The sequence below is a fragment of the Hyperolius riggenbachi genome, chromosome 9 (assembly GCF_040937935.1).
Source record: "Hyperolius riggenbachi isolate aHypRig1 chromosome 9, aHypRig1.pri, whole genome shotgun sequence".
Classification (NCBI taxonomy): Eukaryota; Metazoa; Chordata; class Amphibia; order Anura; family Hyperoliidae; genus Hyperolius; species Hyperolius riggenbachi.
The window spans coordinates 184,579,204-184,602,535 of record NC_090654.1 but is presented as its reverse complement, the minus strand read 5'-3'; the positions used below and the strand labels follow the sequence as shown (position 1 = coordinate 184,602,535).

General features: G+C 42.8%; 1 protein-coding gene across 20 annotated transcripts in view; it reads left to right on the top strand.

Moving 5' to 3' along the window:
* The window catches only part of CADPS (calcium dependent secretion activator), a 769,567-nt gene that overhangs the window by 293,231 nt on the left and 453,004 nt on the right, over positions 1 to 23,332 (top strand). For all 20 annotated transcript variants that reach the window (XM_068253773.1, XM_068253774.1, XM_068253772.1 and 17 more), the window contains exons 4-5: positions 15,043 to 15,123; positions 17,660 to 17,896. In XM_068253773.1, coding sequence (XP_068109874.1) covers positions 15,043 to 15,123; positions 17,660 to 17,896 — 318 coding nt within the window. The remainder of the gene's footprint in view (positions 1 to 15,042; positions 15,124 to 17,659; positions 17,897 to 23,332) is intronic.

Below are 23,332 nucleotides of genomic sequence, written 5' to 3'. Positions count from 1 at the left end.
TTTATCCCCCTCCCCCTTCCCACCGCTGCCACCCCAAAATAAATGCAACCTTATGTCCCCCATAACTTGAGAAGCCCATATGTAACTTCCACCCATAATTATATAGCCTGTAGTGTTCATTGCTGTAGTGCCTCTAACTATAATCTCCTCCATTATGGTCCCCATTAACAGTAACAATTTTAGCAACCGATTGTAATTTCAATCAGATTATTCAGATTGTGTTGCATGAAAACAGAGAAGCCAATGAGCCCAATCAATCCTTAACAATTGCATTATCGATCGTTTTTTTAAAGAAATGATTGTTGCTTTTGGTGATTTTTTTTCCATAGATATGATCACAGTTGGGGGTGATATGATCGCGAGGGGCATTCTTTAGTGGTGTGGATCGATTAAATACAACCTTTTCTTTCAATCTCAATGATCCTATACAAAATATGATCTTTTGCTTAAAATTGTACAGTTAATGTGCACCTTTATATTGCCCTCAGTTACAGAACCCCTTTATAAGGACATTCCTATATTGTCATCAGAGCCCTCCTTATATTGTTCCTTGTTAAAATGTCCCCCTTATAGTGGCCTCAGGTATTATGCCCCTCCATTACATAACGCTCTTTGCAGTGACCCTCTTCTGCATTATGTCTCTCTTTACCTCTCATCTCTGTGATAGGCTGGCTCAGTGGCACAGGTAGAAGCAGAGTACTTCTCAGGCCACACTATGAGGCACTTTCCACCCACAGATGACACAATGTCTCGGCAGTCTTTGAGAAGGCAGAAAACTGCCATGGCAGTTTTTCAAAAAGGGGGGCGTGGCTAACCTACAAAATGTGGATTTTATGGTCAGTTTTTAGCCATTTTCCCCCTGCTATTATGACTTCTGCTGCCTGTGCGAACAATGTAGGTTTTAATTTTTATGCAGGAAGTCTGCTTTCAGTCGATCCAAGCAGCTGTCCTCTTGATCATTATTCCTGGATTTTATGTTTTCCAGTTAAAGGCCCAGTTTACCTGCCATTTGTTGCCTGTTTCCTATCCTAACCAATTACCCAATTAACTGATTACATACAGTATGTCTGCCACCTGCCCTATCCCTTGGCCTGTTTTGTACTACCCTTCTGCTTTTCAATCAGGCTGCTCAGCACAAGCATGCCCAAGTCTGCAACATATAGTGCATTCAGGGAACGTTCATTAACCCTTAAGGCTCATACACACATCAGACTATAGTCTTTGGAAAATGAAAGATTACAGACCAATTTTACCCCCTTCCATGTAGTATGAGAGCCATACTCTACACAGTCTATTCTATGGAGCTGAACTCCCCATCAGAAAAAAAATCTTTGCAAGATGCTGCACACACAGATGCTGTACAGACACAAAAGATCAGTATCTGCAAAAGATCCGTTCCTGCAAAATGCATTCATAGTCTATGATATCTGCAGATCATCATACACACCTTGTTTAACAGACATTCATCTGCAGATCAGATCCACCAGGATGGATCTTCAGATCTGCAGATGATTGTCTGATCTGCAGATGAATGTCAGTTAAACAAGGTGTGTATGATGATCTGCAGATCTCATAGACTATGAATGCAATTTGCAGGAACGGATCTTTGGCAGGAACAGATGTTTTGCAGATACTGATCTTTTGTGTCTGTACAGCATCTGTGTGTGCAGCATCTTGCAAAGATTTTTTTCTGATAGGGTGTTCAGCTCCATAGAATAGACTGTGAAGGTATGGCTCTCATACTACATGGAAGGGGGTAAAATTGGTCTGTGATCTTTCATTTTCAAAAGACTATGGTCTGATGTGCGTATGTGGCCTTACTGTCTGCTATGGTGACACTTGGTGGGCCTCCTTACATTTAAAACATTAGCATTGTTAAGACCCATGCTTAAAGAGGAACTGTCGCGAAAATCGTAAAATTTAACACACATACAAATAAGAAGTACATTTCTTCCAGAGAAAAAAGGAGCCATAAATGACTTTTGTCCCATGTTGCTAACACTTATAGTAGGTAGTAGAAATCTGACATTACAGACAGGTTTTTGGGTTAGTCCATCTCTTCATCTCTTCATGGGGGATTCTCAGCATGGCTTTTATTCTTTATAAAGACGTTCCCTGAAAAAGATTTATACAGTGATGCCGGACAGCCTTCCTGCTCACCGCACACTTTGTTGACAGTTGAACGGAGCAACTGACATTCACTAAGTGCTTTTAAAAATAAAGAAAACCCTAAGAACCCCCTATAAGAAGATGAGCTAGTCAAAAATCTGTCGGTAATGTCAGATTTGTACTACCTAAATGACAGCAACATAGGAGACAAGTAATTTATGGCTCATTTTACTCTGGAAGAAACATACTTCTTATTTGTATATGTTACCATGTATTTTACATTTTAAGATTTTCGCGACAGAGGTCCTTTAAGCAGTGGCACAGAGAATCCACGCAACTGCAATATAGTCTTCCTTCGAGTCATAGGACTGGATCTTCAGCTATAAATAGAAACTCGTCAAACATCTAATCAGGACACAGCCACGTTAGTCACTCTTTCCAAAATATCCAATAAAAAGAAAGAAATAAGGCCAAGCAACTGTTCATTCAGGGTCATCCCATATCTCTTTCCAGCTTCCAGGACAACTGAGTACCTTTATAGGTGATAAACTGTCACTTTTTCATTATAAGCGGTAAGCAATCTGACTTAACTTTTTCGCTTTGTCTTATGCGAGGAGGTCTCAGGTGACAACAGTAATTCAGAACACAATAAGAGGTGACAAATAAGCAATATCCTGTAATTGGGTTACAGAATGTGACTTTTCATCTATAAAAGCTGATGATTTTTCATATCAGCCTAGTATCATTTTACAGATAACTTGGACTCCACAGACTCGCTGAGGATTGTATTGGAAGAGTCCAAGTAACACATGACTAAGTAGTTAATACTATCCGCTTGCAGCTCTGAAATCCTGGATTCCGTTTTTACCAGGGGCATTATCCCTATGGTGCTTAAGTATGCCTTACTTGTTTTAGTCGGAGGTTTCACTTTCGCCCCCCCCCCCCCCAAAAAAAAAAAAAAAAACACTTGAAGTGCCTATGGACTATATGCAGTGCAGATTGCAAAATAATGTAGATGTCTAAATTAATAAATTAACTTTTATCCATAGAGTAGGGGCAGGTGGCATTGCTCAAGAGCACCTACATCTGATGGCCCCATAAAAGTTTTGCTATTGGGCCCAAAAATATCCAGCTGCGAGCAAATCCCTGACATGCATCTTGAAATAGGCTGTCTACTGTCGAGGTTGAAGAGGCCAGCCCATGAGCCCAGCACCAACTACCTTCCAGCACCTGGGATAGGACAGTCAGCACTCTTTTTGACACCCCAAGACAAATACAGAAACATAACCTGCTTGTTCCTCGTCATACAAATGATGAGTCAAAACTATTCCTAGTCAATCATTTTCTACATTACTATTTACTATCATTTATTTGCTGCTATTATTTGCTACTCTGTCCTCCTCCTCTGATGGTGCAGAATGGCTCTGCAGACTCCTCCAGAATCAATACATTACAGGGCACTTGGGGAGGGGTAGGGAGGCTGGGGGTTGGGCCCTGTACATAAGACCCTGCTGAATACTAAATAAGGACTGTCTACAAATTTTTGTCTGTAAAACTTTGTATGATTCGTTATCAGTGGCTAAACAGATGCAGTAATTAAAACAATTGTGCGGAAAACAGAACATTTTTTTTCTCCCCTTGCCCGTAGTTGTCAGTCTCTCCGGACAGGGAAAAGGAACTTCTCCCAAACGGGCCCCCCTGCAGCTTCTGGGCCCCCTGCGGCTGCATCTCTTGCAGGGTCTATTGTTACGCCCCTGCTACCATAGTCATAGTCTAGTGCCCCTATCATAGTCTTAAGGCCAATTACGGGAGAAACCAATTAACTTACCAGTCTGTTTGTGGGATGTGAGAGGAAACCAGAGTGCCTGAAGGAAACCCACACAAATATAAGGCACCACACAGACAGTACAGTAAAGATTTTTAGTCACCTGTATATACTTCTTAAAAGCACTGTGAAAGATGTCAGTGCTATATATGTACCAAATAATAATCATCTGGTGATCACCAGAAGTATTACATATGATTGTTCTGGACAAAATCATATATTACATCACATAATACAATAAAGCTGCCTAAAATAATAAAAAAAATCTGCATATTGGTCAGATTGAAGGCAGTGCTCAGGAATACACATATAAAAGTGGGATCCATGTCACTCAAGCACCAAGTATCTGAGATCAAGGTGTATCCCATTATGTAGTGCAAGGATTCCTTAAAGGACTTACGAGGCGAAATTACTAAAAAAAAGTTAATCACTTGCCCCACCTTTTAAGGCACGGAGGACGCCGATCCGCCGGGTCCCCCGCTCATTAGCCCCCCGGGCCGGCTGCCGACCCCACGTAGCGTGGATCGGGGGTTTGGCCCTAGAGCTGCGCAGCCGCACTCGCGGCCAGGCGGACTGCGCAGCCGTGGCCAAAGGAAGCGGCCATTTTACGAGAGGCAAGAAAGCCCGACCCGGGCCGTGGGGTCGGCAGCCGGCCTGGGGGGATAATGAGCAGAGGGACCCGGCGGAACGGCGTCCTCCGTGCCTTAAAAGGTGAGGCAAGTAATTAACTTTTTTTTTTGTAATTTCGCCTCGTAAGTCCTTTAAAGACCCCACAAACTACTCACCAACGCACCTGCCAAATCCAAATTCCATAATCTGTTCTGTGCCATATCTAGTCTCCTTTCCCTGTACTGCATACCTCTTAAACTGAAATCCATTTCTTGTGCATGCCCTCAAATATCTCATCCTTTGCACGCATATTCTCCACCTCTTCTCTGCCCATTGCCTAATCCCTACCATTTCCTTCCCTTACTTCCCATGACCTTCACAATCTCTAATATTTTTGATGCTTACATTAGGCCAGTCAATATCTTGCATACCAGGTGACCAGACAAAGCAACAGCCTGTTTATTGGTTGCCACCTTTACCAGCTACAGCATTCAGCGAATATATCTGGCCCTCACTGTATGCTATTGTATGCTTTTGCAGCCATTCCAAAACAAAAAAAGTTGATTTCAACATAATTATTGGCAGTGCTTTGTGACATTGCTACTTGAAACTGGCAATGGGATGCAATGGCCGGACTATGGGTGCAACTGAAGTATATTGTTTTCCGTCAACACCCTTAATGCATATTGGGGGGAAGCTTAGGATGCTCTTCTGCATGCAATGTAGTGCCCTTTACCGTGATTATATCTTTATCACCTCTTTTAAGCCTGACATTACTTTACTTTAAACTTTATTTCCTTCTTAGATTTTTTTTTCCCTGAAACTGGAAAAAGGGTCAAAGCAGTGTTTTTTATTTTTTCATGTTTATCCATGTTTTTCATTGCTTGATCCTCCTGATAGCTGGCAAGTCCTCAGGGCTTTATTTCTAAATGTTGTTTAAACATTACATTTATTTTTGATAGTCTTCTGCTGTGATTGCACTGATCTTTTTCCTGGCAAGTATTAATTATTAGCACCGTTTACTTTGGGCTTAATTATTTATGGTAAGAAGCTTATGAATTTTTAAATATTGTTCTTGTTGAACAGCACAAAATCAAACTACTTTATTAGCTAAAGGACTTTCTAAATCTTTGCATCAAAGCAACATAACAACCTTATTATTAGGCCTTAAGTCAGACATAAATGTTGGATCTTTTGTGTTGTATACCAGGTATATTGTAATGCTGCTACTGCTGTTGTTTTGTGAAGGAAACATGCAAAGCTTAAGCAGGAGCAGATAAATACTTTTTTGCACCCAAAGTCAAACGCTTTGTACCCCCTCCATTATTCCATTCATAGCATCCTAGTTCTATCGACATCTCCCCTATAGTTTTTATGCTGTGACCTTAATCTAGAATTTAGAAAGAATCTAGAATCTAGAAAGCCAGCACCTATTCAGTAGGAGACCTTAGGCAAGTCTCCCTAACACTGCTACTGCCTATAGAGCGCGCCCTAGTGGCTGCAGCTCTGGCGCTTTGAGTCCGCCAGGAGAAAAGCGCGATATAAATGTTATTTGTCTTGTCTTATCTAGAATCACCAACTCAAATCAGGCCGGATTTATACTTTTTCTGCACCTAGGCCAACTTTCTTGAGCGCTTCCCCCCCGCCCCCCCCCCCCCTTCATGTACAACAGCCCCCTCTCCCATTCCATGTGCAGCCCTCTTTTCCATGTATAACATACAGCATCTCGTATAACGTACAGCAGCATCTCTCTTGTATGTACATATTGCTTGGGCAGCAGCTCCTCTTTTTCATGTTTAGCTGCCCATTTGCAGATTCTCTTTTACATTTGGAGTCCCCTCTTCCATGTCCAGTTGCCCCCTTGGTACCAACCAATACAAGAATCCAGCCCTATTTGAGCAGTCTTACAGAGATCTTTTCATTATGATCACTTTAAGAAATATTGAGTATACTCACTAAACCCTGTTAAACGTTAACCACTTAAAAGCATCCAGTAAATCAATCTGGACGCATATATGTGCCCAGTGTTGTGGCAGGTGAATGCTCGTTGACAATGGGATTTACATTTCAGCGACTGATGAAGGAGAACATGTGTTCCCCGAGCCTCGAACATGCCTCGAATTACGAAGCATGTTCATTCATAAAAGTGAAACTTACTAAAATTATCACACACTTCCAGTTAACTTCCAGGATAGTGTATAGTGCTATTTAGTAGCCAAAAAGTAAAATTAAAATAAGAGTAAATAAATAAATTTAATAGTTAAAAAAAACCTGATTACAAATCATAAAATAAAACTGCAGTGTTTCTACTTCCTGCTTTCATGGAAGTAGACATATTGTTACATCCTGTGCTTTCAAACAAGCTTTTCTGCCATGGCAGTCAGCTGACACTGAAGAGATCAAATTACAACTTATGATTAAACACAAATGAGGGGGAATTAGTCCGGCTAAACTCTCTAAATACATACAGGGTGCATTTCTCTATGTTTTCTTCTGTCCTGTGCAAGTGTTCAGGTCCAATTTAAAATGTGACCAGATCTGATATCTATCTAATTGATCAGTTCTGATCAATTAGGGCTAGTCTATCCTTCTGATAGGGGAATCTCAACGTTTCCTTCTATTTTTTTACAAAAAGCAGGCTATGCAGAATATTTGTACAAAGATTCCGACCAGTCACCCTACTTACTTGCAAAACATTTTGGCAGTTGAACTAAGTGACTGCCGGTTAATAAGAACCATTTTGAACTTGAACAAAACCCTGAGAATCCATCATGAGGAGGTAAACCAGTCAGAACTGTCAGATTTTACAATCTATTGTAGGTGACAGTGAAGTAGATAAAAATAATCTATAGTGTATTTTTCTCTAAAAAAAATGTACACTTTATGTATATGCATGCACATACATTTTTTTTTTTTGCTATAGGGGTTTTAATGTAAATGCACGTTAAGTTTACTGGGATTTTTGCAAATGATGTAACCTGTTACATAAGTTGCGTAAATATGTTATATATGTGACACCTACATTGCCTGTTACACAAGCAAGGTAGGTGTTGCATGTATAACGCATGCTACGGGTTATACAATTTGCGTGTACATTTGCTGCACATGTTCTAAGTTTAACAGGCTTAAATATGCATACTTCACATATTAGTACAGTGACATACTGTATAAGTATTGCTACTATCACTACCTATATGGAAAATAATCTTACATGCTCTGTAGAACGGTGTATTCTGGAGATAACATTGCTCACATTCTGCAGCCCTATTCATTCTGTGGTACAATATAGGAAGCAGGGAGTTTTGAAACAGGATGAACCATTTATTGGTTACTTAAAGATATGTAGGGTTTAGTGGCGTTTGAAGCCAGTAGGTTTTGTTTTGTTTTTACTCTGCTTCCTAGTATATAGTTCCTGGTATATTAAATATTTCGAAATTTGCCCCCCAACCTCAGCCTCAGAAATCTCTCTGGGGCTGATTTACTATGCTTGTCCTGTGCAGGAGAAACCTGGGGAAAATTCCAAGAGGTGTCTGTTATCAGGTGGCAAAAGTGTTCAACAGTCACCTCAGTTATATCAGAACTAATGCCTGGAACCCACTAGAAAGCACAAAACGATATCGCAATCGCTAGCGATTTGTGATAGCGTCTTGCAAGCGATATGGGGAGCGATTTCCCTGCTCCTATACAATCCATTAGAATGGAAACACTCCCAAAATACTGCATGTTCTGCGATTGTGATTTCCTGAATCGCAATCACTCTAGTGGAATCTGCCCCATCCATTTACATTGGCAGAGCGTTTAGGGAAATCGCTAGTGATTGAAACCGCTCCCTCAAAGCTCAAAAAATGCTCTAGTGGGTTCCAGGCCTTACAAAGGATTACTCGGGGGTCAGTGAAGTAGTGTTTGTGCTATTTCAGATGGTTGCGCACACACAAAGCAAAGACTGCAGGTGAGTGCACATGACTTTTATTGCACAACTAATTTAGTAACTTTTGAGCAACCTCCACGCTCTGATATAATCTGGGTGGGCTTTGAAAACTTGAACTTTTCAGCACTCTGCAATTGAAAAAGTACCAAAAAGTAGCTGAAAAGTAATGTCAAACGTGATGAAATTTTGTTAGTTCAAATAGGTCAGAATTCCGACTACAAACCACACAAGGGGCTTGATTCACAAAGCGGTGCTAACTGTTAGCACGCCTGTGAAAACCCCCTTAGCACGTCTAAACAAGCTTTTCGCGTGCAAAATTTTACGCGCGCACAACTTTATGCGCGTAAAACTTTACGCGCGCACTGCAAAGAGCGCAGGGCGCTCCGCGCGAAGTGCCCATTAAAGCCTATGGGACTTAGCGCACGCATAGGACTTTGCGCGCGTAAAACTTTGCACGCAGTACTTAGCGCGCGATCTGATTGAAAAAAACGGTGCTAACCTACTTAGCGCGCCTAAAGACTTTAGACGTGCTAAGTAGGTTAGCACCGCATAGTGAATCAAGCCCATGAACTGTGTATTTATTTCACACTGGTATAATGTACAAGAATAAACAAAGCTACATTTTTTTTAAAAAGGGAGCTAGTGGGGGACATACCACCTCAATAAGTGGACACGAACCTGTTGATTTTGATCAACAATTCTCTTTATTTATATGCTCCACAATGCAATGTTTTTCACAGGCGATATCCTGCTTCATCAGGCAAAAAACAGAGTAACTAAAATATGGCCTGGTAGGAGCCAAGCACCTCTGTTACAGTATGTGTATGTATTTGTACTTGCGTTGCTGGATGTTCTAATTGTGCCATGTGTTGTTGAACTACTTATTTATCTATGCTCCACACTTTTGTCTGGTTTGTACAAAGCAACGGAAGATGTTGGCACTATAAACATTATTATTAATTAATAATAATTATATACTGTATATATGCAGGAAGATCTATCTTTAGCAGTTACTTAGTTGATTGTATAGCTATAGGTTGGTTTAATGATATAAACAGAGAACAATCCCGCCAGTTAAGAAAATTATTCCCAGAGTTCTCTAAAAAAGAAAGTTGTACTCACTGAAGGCAAGCACAAGCAGAGTGTGAAATGACATCACACGACAGGGACAATGGTTCTAGTATTTTCTGAGCAAGTTAGATGAACAAAAACACCCAATAGGCAACACTTTCTTAAAGTAAATCTCCTAAAAATGGGTACTATATTAAAAAGTTTTAATAGTTCTGAAAAAACAGACTTTCCCTCATCCATTTAGTGAGTTAGTCCTCAAAACTCCAATTACACACTAAGGTTTGTGGATACTTACTCTATATACATTGAAATGTATAAATAACTGCCTGTCCCAGGTGATGGAGATAAACGTGGTCATGTGATCACAGTAGTATAATCAAGGACTTCAGATGAGCGATGCACATTAAAGCACTAATTGATTGATTGCCAGTTAATTAAAAAAAAAACTTCCAAATAACGGCAAGCCAGTGACCCTTGAGGACTGAGACAGACAACCATGATGATTATTAAACCTCTCATCAAATGATCACCACACTGTTTAAATTTGGAAGGATAGACTAACCCCGCAGGGCTTACATGTTACTCTATTTAAGGGATTAATTTATGCAGAGCCAATATGGCTGCAGACAGGCTTTAATAACCTCTGCTTCATAGCATAGCCGGCCTTTGATATGAGCGACCGGAGCGGTCGCTCAGGGCGCCGGCTTCCAAGGGGGGCGCCGCACCTATAGCTGGCTAACTATACTGAGAGCACCTACACCTGACTTCCTATATTGGGGGCACCTATAGCTGGCTACCTATACTGAGGGAGTTCATCTACTCCTGGCTACCTATAATGAAGGCACCAACACCTAGCTACCTATACCAGAGGCACCTAAGCCTGGCTACCTATGGGGGGAGACCTACAATTGACTTTCTATGCTGGGGGAACCTATGCTTGGCTACCTACAGTATATTGAGGGGACCTTACACATGAGATCTTATACTGGGGGGCACCTATACCTACCTATACTAAGTCTGATGGCGTTTTTTTTTTTTTGGGGGGGGGGCGCTGGGGCAATAACGTGTGGTGCTAATTGTCGGTGCTGTGCTATCATTCCAAATTGGGGGGCTAACTGTCCCACTGATTGTTTTAATAATATTCCTGGAAGGTTCTAGCCCTAATTTTTTAAGTTTATTTAGGATAATGCACTCTTTACATCCATTTTGTGGTTATTAATATATTTGTTTCTATTATACATATGTGATGCGACATGGAGATCTGAGCATTTGGCATGATGTGTCACGACTTCAGAAAGGTTGGGAACCACTGTCCTAGGAGTTAACTCAGGAGAGACGTTGAATTGCATTGTGTGTGTGTGTGTGTGTGTGTGTGTGTGTGTGTGTGTGTGTGTGTGTGTGTGTGTGTGTGTGTGTGTGTGTGTGTGTGTGTGTGTGTGTGTAGATGGAGTAGGGGGCACAAAAATCAGATTTCGCTCAGGGCGCTGTGAAACCAAAGGCCGGCCCTGCTTCATAGCAGGAACAGCGGCTGCGGACTTGGCTCCCGGAAATCAGTCTTCAATAAAATGTTCAGAGATCTTTTCATATCATAAGTTACCGTATATAATAAAATATGAACTTTTGTTTTTTCCAAAATAAATGCTACTTACATAAGTGAGTTAAATTGGAACTCGGGGCACAAATACAAATATATACTGGAAAGTACCTCCACAAAAATAATTCTAAGCAGTAACATTAATAATTTTTTTGGGCCAAATTAGTTTTCACTTGCAAGGAATTTGACTTGGCAGTTGTTTAAAGGGGAACTTCAGCCAAAACAAACATACTGTCATCAAGTTACATTAGCTATGTTAATTAGAATAGATAGGTAATATAATCTCTTACTCGCCCTGTTTTAAAAGAACAGGCAAATGTTTGTGATTCATGGGGGCTGCCATCTTTGTCATGGGGGCAGCCATCTTTTTGGTTGAAAGGAGGTGACAAGGAGCAGGAGACACAGTTCCAACTATCCTGTGTCCTGATAACCCCTCCCAGCTGCGCACGCTAGGCTTCAAATGGCAAATTCAAAATGTAAAAGAAAAAAAAATTGCACCTAAACAGCAGAACGAGAACAATAAAATCAGAAATCCCATCATGCTTTGCACAGCATCAGGGGAAAAAAGCCCGGGCAGTTTTCTTCTGTGCAGCAAAAAATGAGGCTTGTATAAGAGAAACAAAGTTCTGATGCTGTGAAACTGTTAAAGAAACACCAGACCTTTTCAGTGCTGCTAAGTCGATTTGTAGTCCGGAGGTTCACTTTAACTGACACAATTTGATACAAAATCAGACAATACAGATATTACAAATCAAGGACAGCGCAGGAGTTAAAATGGTGGAAATGTGGATGAGTAGCATTAATTCTCCAGTTACAGTTACAGTTCTGTGCTGTAATTCTTTCTTGTCCTAGCAATTACAGAATTGCTGTTTGCGCTGGATAGGTTAGTGTGTTTCTGCATATGGCCTGGAACCCACTAGAGCGTTTTTTGAGCGTTTACGGAGCGCTTTAACTTGCTAGCGATTTCCCTAAATGCTCTGACAATGTAAATGGATGGAACAGATTCCACTACATCGATTGCGATTAAGCAAATCGCAATCGCAGGACATGCAGCATTTTTGGAGCGTTTCCATTCGAATGAATTGTAATAGGTGCAGGGAAATCGCTCCTAAAATCGCTTGCAGAACGCTTTCAAAAATTGCTAGCGATTGCGATAGCACTTTGCGCTTTCTAGTGGGTTCCAGGCCTTAAGCAGTGCTGCTGCCTATGGGAAGAAACTGTCCATGTGCCTAGAATTTTTTGTTACAACTATCCTGTATCTCACTCCTGAAGACAAAAATTGGGAAAATGGAGTAGGCAGGGTGAGAAGGGTCAGAGGTAATCTTAGGCCCGGTTCACATTAGCGTTCGCTATCAGGATTTTCCGCATCGGATCCGGAACGCATACCGTACAAACGGAACGTACGTTCCGCATAGCAATGTAATGTCTATGCGGACGTTCACACGCGTCCGTTCCGTACGTACCGGAGCCGGATCGGATCCGGACTCCGGACTCTTTTCCAACATGCGCTATTTTTTGGGTCCGGATCTCCGGCCCACGCATCCTGACCGGAGCCTGACCGGAACCTGACCGCACCATCCGGAACACGGAAACCAATGGGAAACGGAAGGCACAGAACACACTGCCTACAAAAACCTGACGTTCTACCCCACTTCCTATGCGTATCCAAGCGGCCATTTCGGATGGGGACACATGGGCCAAGCATGTCTGGAGTGGAGCAGCAGTGACAGACGTGCTGGAGCTGTTTTGGCAGAATGTCGGAGGTGGAGGTGAGGCCTACAGCGGAGGAACCTGATTCTACAGGTGCACCAGGTGCACCTTCTGCTGACCCCAACATTTTTTTATTTAATTTCGCTATTTTTTGCCCACGGATCCGGATGGCAGCCTGATGCATGCCTGATGCAAACGGACCGGATCCTGATCGGATCCTGATCGGAACCGTACGGTTCCGATCAGGATCATCCGATCAGGATCCGGTCCGTTTGCAAGGCAAAACGGAAGTGTGAATGGGGCCTTAGTTGCTTACTTTCTGCACCAGTTAGTGTAAAGGTCCTACAGGAAAAGTAAGCTGCAGCCAATGATTCTTTCTGCAGACTGAATAATGCGCTGCAATCTCACCTTCTGTTTGGTGCATGAGCTGAACGAGACAGTTATTGATGAGGAGACAATGGAGATGACTGCAGCATAAAACTGCAACAGTTATAGGAATAAATAATAAACCTTAAAAATACATTTCAATGAGGCCTTTCATTTATTGTGATTTCATATGCCTTTTCCGCTCTGCAGCAACTCATGCAATTCAAACAAGCGTGCACCCAGTTTAATATTGTGCTCAGCTTTAGACCCAGAGTGCAATGTGTAGACATCAGTCGCTGGATTGTAATAGAAGGTAATGGAAATTATGTCAACTGAAAGTGATCTAAGTCTTAAAGGGAAGGTCCGAGCACAATAAAAATGCAAAAATCCACTTACCTCGGGCTTCCTCCAGCCTCTTGCAGCCGTCCTGTGTCCTCGCCGCAGCTCCGGTGGCTCTCGGTCCCCTCCGGTGCAGATGCCCACCTCGCCAGGTGGGCATCTGCTTGCACTTCACCATGTGGCTCACTGAGTCGCACTGACGTCATCTGGACTGTACTGCGCAGGCACAGAACTACTGCGCCTGCGTAGTACAGTCCAGATGACATCAGTGCGACTCTGAGAGCAGCTCGTGCAGGTGCAGTGGACATCTTGCGCCGGAGGGGACTCCAAGCCACCGGAGGGGAGCAGAGCTGCGGCGAGGGCACAGGACGGCTGGCAGGGGCTGGGCGAAGCCCCAGGTAAGTGAATTTTTTTTAAATTTTTACAGTGCTCAGATGTGTCCTTTAACTCTGTTAAGGAATTACTTTTCTATTTTAAAGGACATCCAAGGTGAAAATAAACTGATGAGAAAAATAATTGTATGTATCCTCCTTCTCCTAAAAATGACTTTTTTAGATATGCCACAGTTTTATATTATATTTAAATTTAGTTTTTACGGTTTCATTTTTTCTGCTCAATGACCTTTATTGAAGTATTCTAGAGCTCAATTCTATGAATTACTGACCATTTTTATCTCTTTCCTGCTCCAGGAAGCCATTTATCTGACAGGAAAGAATTTTATGGCTGTAATTATTAATGAGTGAGGGTTATGCTATAGTCTGACCAAGTTCAACCCAGTCCTGACCCGGATAGAAACTGTCAGTTGCATACCGCATGTTTAACTTTTTCTGGCTAAGAAAGAAAAAAAGCAACACAGCCTAGTCATTTGTGTGCTTGGCACTGCACATACACATGTCTATCTCATCATGTCATGTCACCTGAGTTGTCCTTTAAAGACCTAGGCCTCAATTCACTAAGATCATGCTAGAGATAATAAGGCAAGAGAAAACTTACCTCCACACGTGAGAGAGTTATCTTACCTCTTCATTCCTTAAGTTACCTCTCCTGTAGTTCATTTACCTCCTCTGTAGTTATTTTCACATGCAGCTAATTAACAGCCTGTCTTTAACTCTGGAGTTATTTTAAGGATTGGAGAGTTAATTTAAAGACAGAAGAGTTAACTTTAGGCTTGCCTGAGGTAAAATGTTTCCTGAATACTGCATGCCTTATCACCATGGTAACAACTCTAGAAGAGTTATTAAAGACAGGAGATAAGCTTAGTGAATTGAGGCCATAGTAAACAAAAATATAGGATATATTATATTTGTGTGCAGATTTGTTATAATATGCTGCTTCACTTTCATTGTTAGCATATTCATTTTTGTTAATTTATTAATTTATAATTTATATAAATACAAAACAAGTTAAAAAACTATATTGCTCCACTTCCATTGTTAGCATGTATTAAAATAACATCTCTATTAACTGCAATTATTATTTTTTTCTTTACAGTTGGACAATCCAGATGAACAAGCCGCCCAAATAAGACGTGAATTAGATGGTCGTCTACAGATGGCAGATCAAATTGCTCGAGTAAGTATATTTAAAGTAGAACTAAAAAACAAAGAAAGCAAATCACCATGAAGCAAGGCTATAATAGTATATTTTCCTGGACACCTCTCTGTTGTTTTTTTGTTGGAATGGTTTATGTCCAAAGTCCAAGAATATAATTACTGTATATCTGCACTGCCAGTATTTTAATGTAGTCTCTCAGGGCTGCAATTTAAGGTACCTATAGACCCATAGACACTTTGGCTGACCATCTTTTGTGATCTTAATACTGTACAGAATGTTCTTGGATGAAAAAAGCAGCCTAGTAAAGTGTCAAGTTTATGGCTGCCCTTACAACCTCAATTTAGCTAATAGTGGCGCCTGAATGTATTATTGTAGGGCCTGTTTTCAGCACACATGATTCTGAATCGCCATGACATGGTATTTCTCATAGAATTATGTAACTGTTTCCACTAATGCAATGCAATGGGTTGCGGCTGGCAAACACACTGCATGCTGCATTTTTGTGCAATTCAGTTCCTGCCCCAGTAAAACTGAATGGAATTTACAATTGCAGCAAAAACTGAATAGCAAAAACAAAAAACAAAACAAAAAGCAAAAAACCAATTGCAAAAACTGCAAAGAAAAAATAAATGTGCTTTCCCTGTTCCTTTTTGTGATTTTTTGTGGAAGCAAGTTCTCCCTCTCTCTCCCTCTCTCTCTGTCTGTCTCTGTCTCTGTCTCTCTCTCTCTCTCTCTCTCTCTCTCTGTCTCTCTCTCTCTCTCTCTCTCTCTCTCTCTATGCTATTTTAGCTTTTTGTTTCTCACATAAAAATATTGGAACAGTTAGGTCTATAAATATTTGGGCAGAGAGAACTTTTTTTTTCCTTCTAATTTTGGTTCTTCACATCACCACAATCATTTGTAATTGAAACGCCTCAGAAGAAGTTGAAGTGCAGACTTTCAGCTTTTATTTAGGCAGGGAACACACTTGACTGTTTTCGTACGCGTTTTCTGCACAGAAAAACTGAGAACTTATGTTAATCAATGGGCTAGTTCACACTCCATATGTTGTTCGTGCGCAGACATTCTGCATGATGACTGTCAGTTTTCTCTATTAATTGCCTTAGCTGCTGTGAAAAAACTCGTGCATTTTCCAGCATTGAAACACACTTGGGGCCTGATTCACAAAGCGTTACAAACACTTTGCACGCCAGTGAAAAGCCCTTTATCATGCCTAAACTCAGTTTAGGCGTGATAAGAAGAAACTTGCGCGAAATTCCCGCGCGCAAGGCCTTGCGCGCATAGCGTGGTGCGCGCGAAGCGCCCATTAAACCCTATGGGCGCTGCGTGCGGAATTGCACGATAGCGCGTGCAAAACTTTGCACGCAGGACTTTGTGCGCGATAAAGAGCACAAAGCGGTGCTAACTCAGCGGTGAAAAGGTTATCACGCCTAAAGTCTTTTAGGCATGATAACTGAGTTATCACCGCTTTGTGAATCAGGCCCTTGGTGTGCAGAAAAAGTATGCAGAAAAACGCGCGCAGAAAACTGAAAGACAAGTGTGTTCCCTGCCTCAGTGGGGTGAAAAAAATTATTGCATAAACATGTGAGGCAACTACTACTTTTGAGCCCCTAAAATGAAAGGATTGTGTTCAAAAAATTACTTTAGTTGCCTCACATTTTTATGCAATCATGTTGTTCTCTCCACTGAATTAAAGCTGCACTTCATCTGCATCTGAGTTGTTTCATTTAAAAATCATTGTGGTAACGTTAAAAAACAAAATTAGAAAACCGTTTTCTCTGTCCAAATGTTTATGAACTTATTTGTAGAGAGCTCATCTTAAAGAGAAACTCCAACCTAGAATTGAACTTTATCCCAATCAGTAGCTGATACCCCCTTTTACATGAGAAATAGAATGCTTTTCACAAACAGACCATCAGGGGGGGCTGTATGACTGATTTTGTGCTGAAACCCCTCCCACAAGAAGCTCTGAGTACCGCGGTACTCTGGGCAAACTGCCACAATGTAACAATGTTCACAGACAGGAATTAGCTGTTTACAGCTGTCTCTAACAGCCAAAACAGCTAGGAGCAGCTACATAACCTGCCAACAGTAAAAATGTCACCATGTAATACATGTCAGAATGTAAATCGAGGAGAGGAAAGATTTTACAATGAGCAAACACTGACTAAATCATTTATACATAATTATGGTAAAACATGAAGCACTTTTTTTACTACATTAGTTTCACTGGAGTTCCTCTTTAACTAAGTTCAAATGTAGAAATACTTTTCTCTCCCATGTTGTATCAGACCTGCTAACACGTGAGCAAAGTTAGGCTATGTTCATAGTGGTACATAGCAGTGCGACTTGTTTATTGTGTGTACCCAGCTTACCTCATACTACGTGGAGGTGGTAAAATTGGTTAGTGATTGGCCAATTGTAATTGAAAGTGTGTACTTAGCTTTAGGTTTACTTTAATTGCCTTTGATTTGCTATATCTAAGAATATTGTAAAATAGTTTTTATTCCTAGAATGCACCAGATATAAAGTTTTTTTTTTTTCTTCTCTGCAGGAGCGGAAATTTCCAAGATTTGTCTCAAAAGAAATGGAAAACATGTACATTGAGGAGCTAAAGTCTTCTGTTAATTTTCTAATGGGAAACTTGGAGAGCATGCCAGTGTCAAAGGGCGGCTCTGAATTCAAGCTCCAGAAGCTGAAACGCAGCCACAACACATCCATCATTGACATGGGGGAAGAGAATGAGAACCAGCTCTCCAAGTCCGATGTGGTCCTCTCTTTCAGCTTAGAGGTAAGTGCTACAATCTGGCCTTGTGTGCAGCCCATTAACGTGATTAAAAACCGCCTAATGATCAGTGTGCTGCCAGAATGAGCCGCTGTTTGTTGGAATAATAACAACAGATTGAGAAACAAAGGTCAGCAAAGCAGTGCACAAGCATCTTCTTTATACTGATGCTTTGCAAAACAGTGGTTTGGGTCCAGTCCAGTATTGACTGTTTTTTTTTTCACTACAAAAGAAAATTAGATTTTGTCTTTACAAAACTGTCATCAGAAATGACTGCTTGCATGCTTACAGATAGACTGCAGGCACCTCTATTGTCATTGGCTAAAACAACATTAAAAAAAAATAGTCTTTGTTAAACAATATTCTAAAAGGCAGGGGCGTTGCTAGAATCCTGACAGATCCTGGGCGCCCTGGGGCACTAAGGATAAAGGGAGAGTGTGGCATGCTTTGTTAGATGGTTTAGATCAGTGGTGCTCAACCTTTTTTGGCCCGAGGGCCGAACTTCAAATGAAGAAAAATCTCGAGGGCCGGAACACATGCATACAAAATTTCGATGTATAACTTTTAACGTTTTTCTATTAACAGTTAACATGGTGTTGGAAACAGAAAGAAAACGACAATATAAGAATTGTTGTACTCACCATTTGATGAACATTTTCTTAATGAGAAGTTTGCGGCTGTTTTTCAGAAACCAATTTCTGGATATTTTGCTCCAAATTTGTAACATTTATTCTTAATACAGAATGAAGATGATCACCTGTGATGCGAGAACGTGAGGGGGCTGTCGGCTCTGTGTGGGGCTGAGGGGGCTGTCGGCTCTGTGTGGGGCTGAGGGGGCTGTCGGCTCTGTGTGGGGCTGAGGGGGCTGTCGGCTCTGTGTGGGGCTGAGGGGGCTGTCGGCTCTGTGTGGGGCTGAGGGGGCTGTCTGCTCTGTGTGGGGCTGAGGGGGCTGTCAGCTCTGTGTGGGGCTGAGGGGGCTGTCAGCTCTGTGTGGGGCTGAGGGGGCTGTCAGCTCTGTGTGGGGCTGAGGGGGCTGTCAGCTCTGTGTGGGGCTGAGGGGGCTGTCTGCTCTGTGTGGGGCTGAGGAGGCTGTCAGCTCTGTGTGGGGCTGAGGAGGCTGTCAGCTCTGTGTGGGGCTGAGGGGCTGTCGGCTCTGTGTGGGGCTGAGGGGGCTGTCGGCTCTGTGTGGGGCTGAGGGGGCTGTCGGCTCTGTGTGGGGCTGAGGGGGCTGTCGGCTCTGTGTGGGGCTGAGGGGGCTGTCGGCTCTGTGTGGGGCTGAGGGGCTGTTGGCTCTGTGTGCGGCTGTCGGCTCTGTGTGGGGCTGAGGGGGCTGTCGGCTCTGTGTGGGGCTGAGGGGGCTGTCGGCTCTGTGTGGGGCTGAGGGGGCTGTCGGCTCTGTGTGGGGCTGAGGGGGCTGTCGGCTCTGTGTGGAGCTGAGGGGGCTGTCGGCTCTGTGTGGGGCTGAGGGGGCTGTCGGCTCTGTGTGGGGCTGAGGGGGCTGTCGGCTCTGTGTGGGGCTGAGGGGGCTGTCGGCTCTGTGTGGGGCTGAGGGGGCTGTCTGCTCTGTGTGGGGCTGAGGGGGCTGTCTGCTCTGTGTGGGGCTGAGGGGGCTGTCAGCTCTGTGTGGGGCTGAGGGGGCTGTCAGCTCTGTGTGGGGCTGAGGGGCTGTCAGCTCTGTGTGGGGCTGAGGGGGCTGTCAGCTCTGTGTGGGGCTGAGGGGGCTGTCAGCTCTGTGTGGGGCTGAGGAGGCTGTCAGCTCTGTGTGGGGCTGAGGGGCTGTCAGCTCTGTGTGGGGCTGAGGAGGCTGCCCGCGGTGTCCTGCGGAGGAGGAGAGGATAGGGTGGTGTTGCGCCGTAGTTATAGTATCGGCTGAGGAAGCTGCCCGCGGTGTCCTGCGGAGGAGGAGAGGATCAGGTGGTACTGCGTGTCGCACTCGGCAGGTATTACGTAGTACCGTGCATACACCAGTGTGTGCTCCGTATTCAGCCCCGGGTAGTGCTGGGATAGTTAGAAAGCCTCGCTCATTGGTTACTGCAGTAACCTTCCTCCAATAGGAATTAGGCTGATTCCTATTGGAGGACGGTTCCTGCAGTAACCAATGAGCGAGGCTTTCTAACTATCCCAGCGCTACCCGGGGCTGAATACGAGCACACGCGGGTGTATGCGCGTGGCTACTTACCTGCCGAGTGCCAATACTAGTACAATACCACCCGATCCTTTCCCTCCGCAGGACACCGCCGCGCGGGCCACAGAAACTGGCCTCGCGGGCCACAAATGGCCCACGGGCCGTAGGTTGGGCACAGCTGGTTTAGATGGTTTACACAGCAAATCTAGCTGCAAACAGCTTTAATAGAATATGATTATGTCTTCCTGTGATACAATGACAGCAGCCATGTTGTTTGTAAACATTACACAGAGGCAGGTTTATCTGTATCTTGAGCACTCAGCCTGTGAAAAAAACCTAACCCCCCCTCCTCCTCCCTCCTCCCCTCTGCCTTTGAAATCAATGGCTAGTGACACCTCCCCCTCCTCCTGCCCAGACTGAGCTCCCATGAGCCCTTGCTACTGCCAAGGCTCTCTGAAAACCTATGGGCGTAGCTTATTTAGTTTATAGGGAATTAGAGTATTAAAACAAAAACAAAAAAGTATTTGACTTGAGGAATGCCCTATAAACAATAGGAAAGGAACACAATTATGCAATGAGTAAAAGTTCACCTCGGATCCACTTTAAGTGATAAAGATGCTAATCCTGCATTCAAAACTTTTTCTGCTGTTATGATTTGGAGTTATCACATACTTTAGGAGCACTGGCCCTTAAGTCGTCAGTGCCAAACAGTTGAATGCTGGGGCTTCTTTTTATCTATAATAAATTCCTCCTCTTCCATTTATTTCCCTGCCTAGCCTATCTAAAACATGATCCTTTGCTCACTTGTGTTTACAAGCAAGGTTGAGGTGACTCAGTGATTGGAGGAGAAAAAACAAAACAAAAAAACAGTGCAGTTCCAAGTATACACCTCAGTGGAAGTGTCTGAAGACTCTGGGAGGAGGGCAGCTAATGAATGCACAATGACCAAGAGAAGGGGGGGGGGGGGTAGGGGGGAAACAAGAGTCAGGGAGGATATGATGTCAGTGTTAGCTTAGCAAGATGGCCACTGCCTAGAATAGGATTTTCTGCTTTTCCTATATTAAATTGACAGGAATCATTACGTGAATAGCACAATACATCTGTTATGTAAGTAGAACTTGTATTTATCTACTTATATATGTGTTTTTTTTATTTCTAGGTTAGCATGGGAGTTGCTTGTTCTTTAAATACTGTGTTGCGTGAATACCCCCTATTGTGGCTAACATCATCTAAAATACCCCTTACCATGTATTTATTTGTTCCAATTACTCCATAGTTGTTTAGCAATGCTTTTCATGTACAGTATTTCTTGAAACATTTAATTCACTATGACTACTTGTTCAGGTTTGTTTATACTTGGTTTATATATTTTTATTTCAAAACTTATTAAAATGGATTTACCATGACAAGTACCTCCAGGGGCTCTTCTAGGGTAGGTCTACCATGTCTCGAAAATCCAGGGCTCAGTGTAACTGTTTCCAAATGTTGTTGTATTTAATTGCATTCAGAAAAATCACAAATGCACAAATCCCTATGGGCCCAAAAGCAGCATAATTGCAGCAAAAGTACACAAATACAAAATGGTGCATTTCATTTTTAAGGCCCATCTACACTAGGCCTATAGTTGCTTATGTGTGTAGAATGCAGGGTTATCTTTGTACTGGCAAGTCTAATTTATAGCTGGGGAGGACATTGCCAATTTTTGGGGGGTTCCCTAGAGGAAGAGCCATTTTGGTGTGCCTAAATAACAGGTGTTGAACTCCAGTCCTTGAGAGTCATATCCATGTTAGTATTTAGGATGGACTGAGAAATGGTTGGATGTGTGCTACTTCCTGACCTAAAAGTAGATTACTATGAGGAATATTGCATAGAAACCGCAACAACCACATATCAGCACTGGACTAGGCAACAGAAATAAAAGTCCATTGATGTTGTACAAACAATAGCATGGGCGTAACAATCACCCCTGCGACCCTTGCCATCGCATGGGGGGGGGGGGGGCCTCTTCCTTTCTCTCCCCAAACACATGTTTAGCCAATTAGCAAAAAAACCCTCTGTTCATTCACAAAAAAACACCCCTGCACCTCCTCCAGCCATGCAGAGCAGCACTCAGCAGGAGCGGCTGTAATTTTTTCTTGCTTTCAGATGCTGTTTCACAGCAGAGCACTCTGCTGCCATTCGCCGGCTCCTGATCATGTGACCCTCATGGGGTTCAGGGACCAAGGGGGCCCTATGCTATCATTTTTGCAGGGGGGGGGCTATTAATTATAGTTACGACCCTGATTCATTTTCTTATTCGGTGTCCTCAGTGAACAAAACTTATGAAATTCAAAGGGTAGAAGCGGAGTACAAGTCCAGTCTTCATTATACAAACAAGGCGCCATCCCCGCTATCTGTCACTGTGCAGATTGTGCAAATGCAATAAAAATAATCTCTCTTTACATAAGGACTATTTGGTCTATTAAATGATTTCCTCATACCAATTAATTTCTAAGCCATCCAGTTGGCAAAGTCCTTGCTCACTTGCTTCATGCAATGAAATGGCTCCTGGCTGAGCGCACAGTCAGCAGGAAATGTTCATTCACATATTGAACGTCTGGCTGCAAGTTATGCTCCATTCTGTCGACAGCTTTTCTAACTTCTATACATTATTTTGATCAAAATGTTTTAGACTAAGCACAGAGGCAATTTAATTATAGGGGAAACACTGTGTGCGGTTTCATTGTTTTTATATGGCGTGTGCTAATGATGTTTTGTCAGAGTGCATTTTTATTATTTTGAGCAAAATTGAATTTGAAGATGTAATAAATGCCTAATTTGGTTAAAAAGGGAAAGGGAGTCCATATCAGATGGTGAAAGGCATGCATGTTGAATCTTACTGCCATCTGAATGCTGATACAGACTTAGGTAGGCGGTGTGAGGCATACAGGCCCAATGTGCAGTGGCGTAGCTAAGGAGCTGTGGGCCCCGATGCAAGTTTTAAAATGGGGCCCCCCAAGCACTCTATACATAACAATTTATACGGTGCACCAAAATCTGCCAATGGCAACTACAGTGTCAGAGGTGCAAGAAGGGGATGGGGAACAGTTTGTTAATGATTACCACTATTCAAAGTATCTACAGAAGTCATTATTATGAGCATAGGACCAATAGAGAGCTAATTCTGTAGTTAAGGGAGAGCCCTTCTGGGCCCCTCTGGCCCAAGGGCCCCGATGCGGTCGCTACCTCTGCACCCCCTATTGCTACGCCCCTGCCAATGTGGCTACACTACTGCAGCCAGTCACTGCTACTGAGTAAAGTGAATATACAGTTTCCTA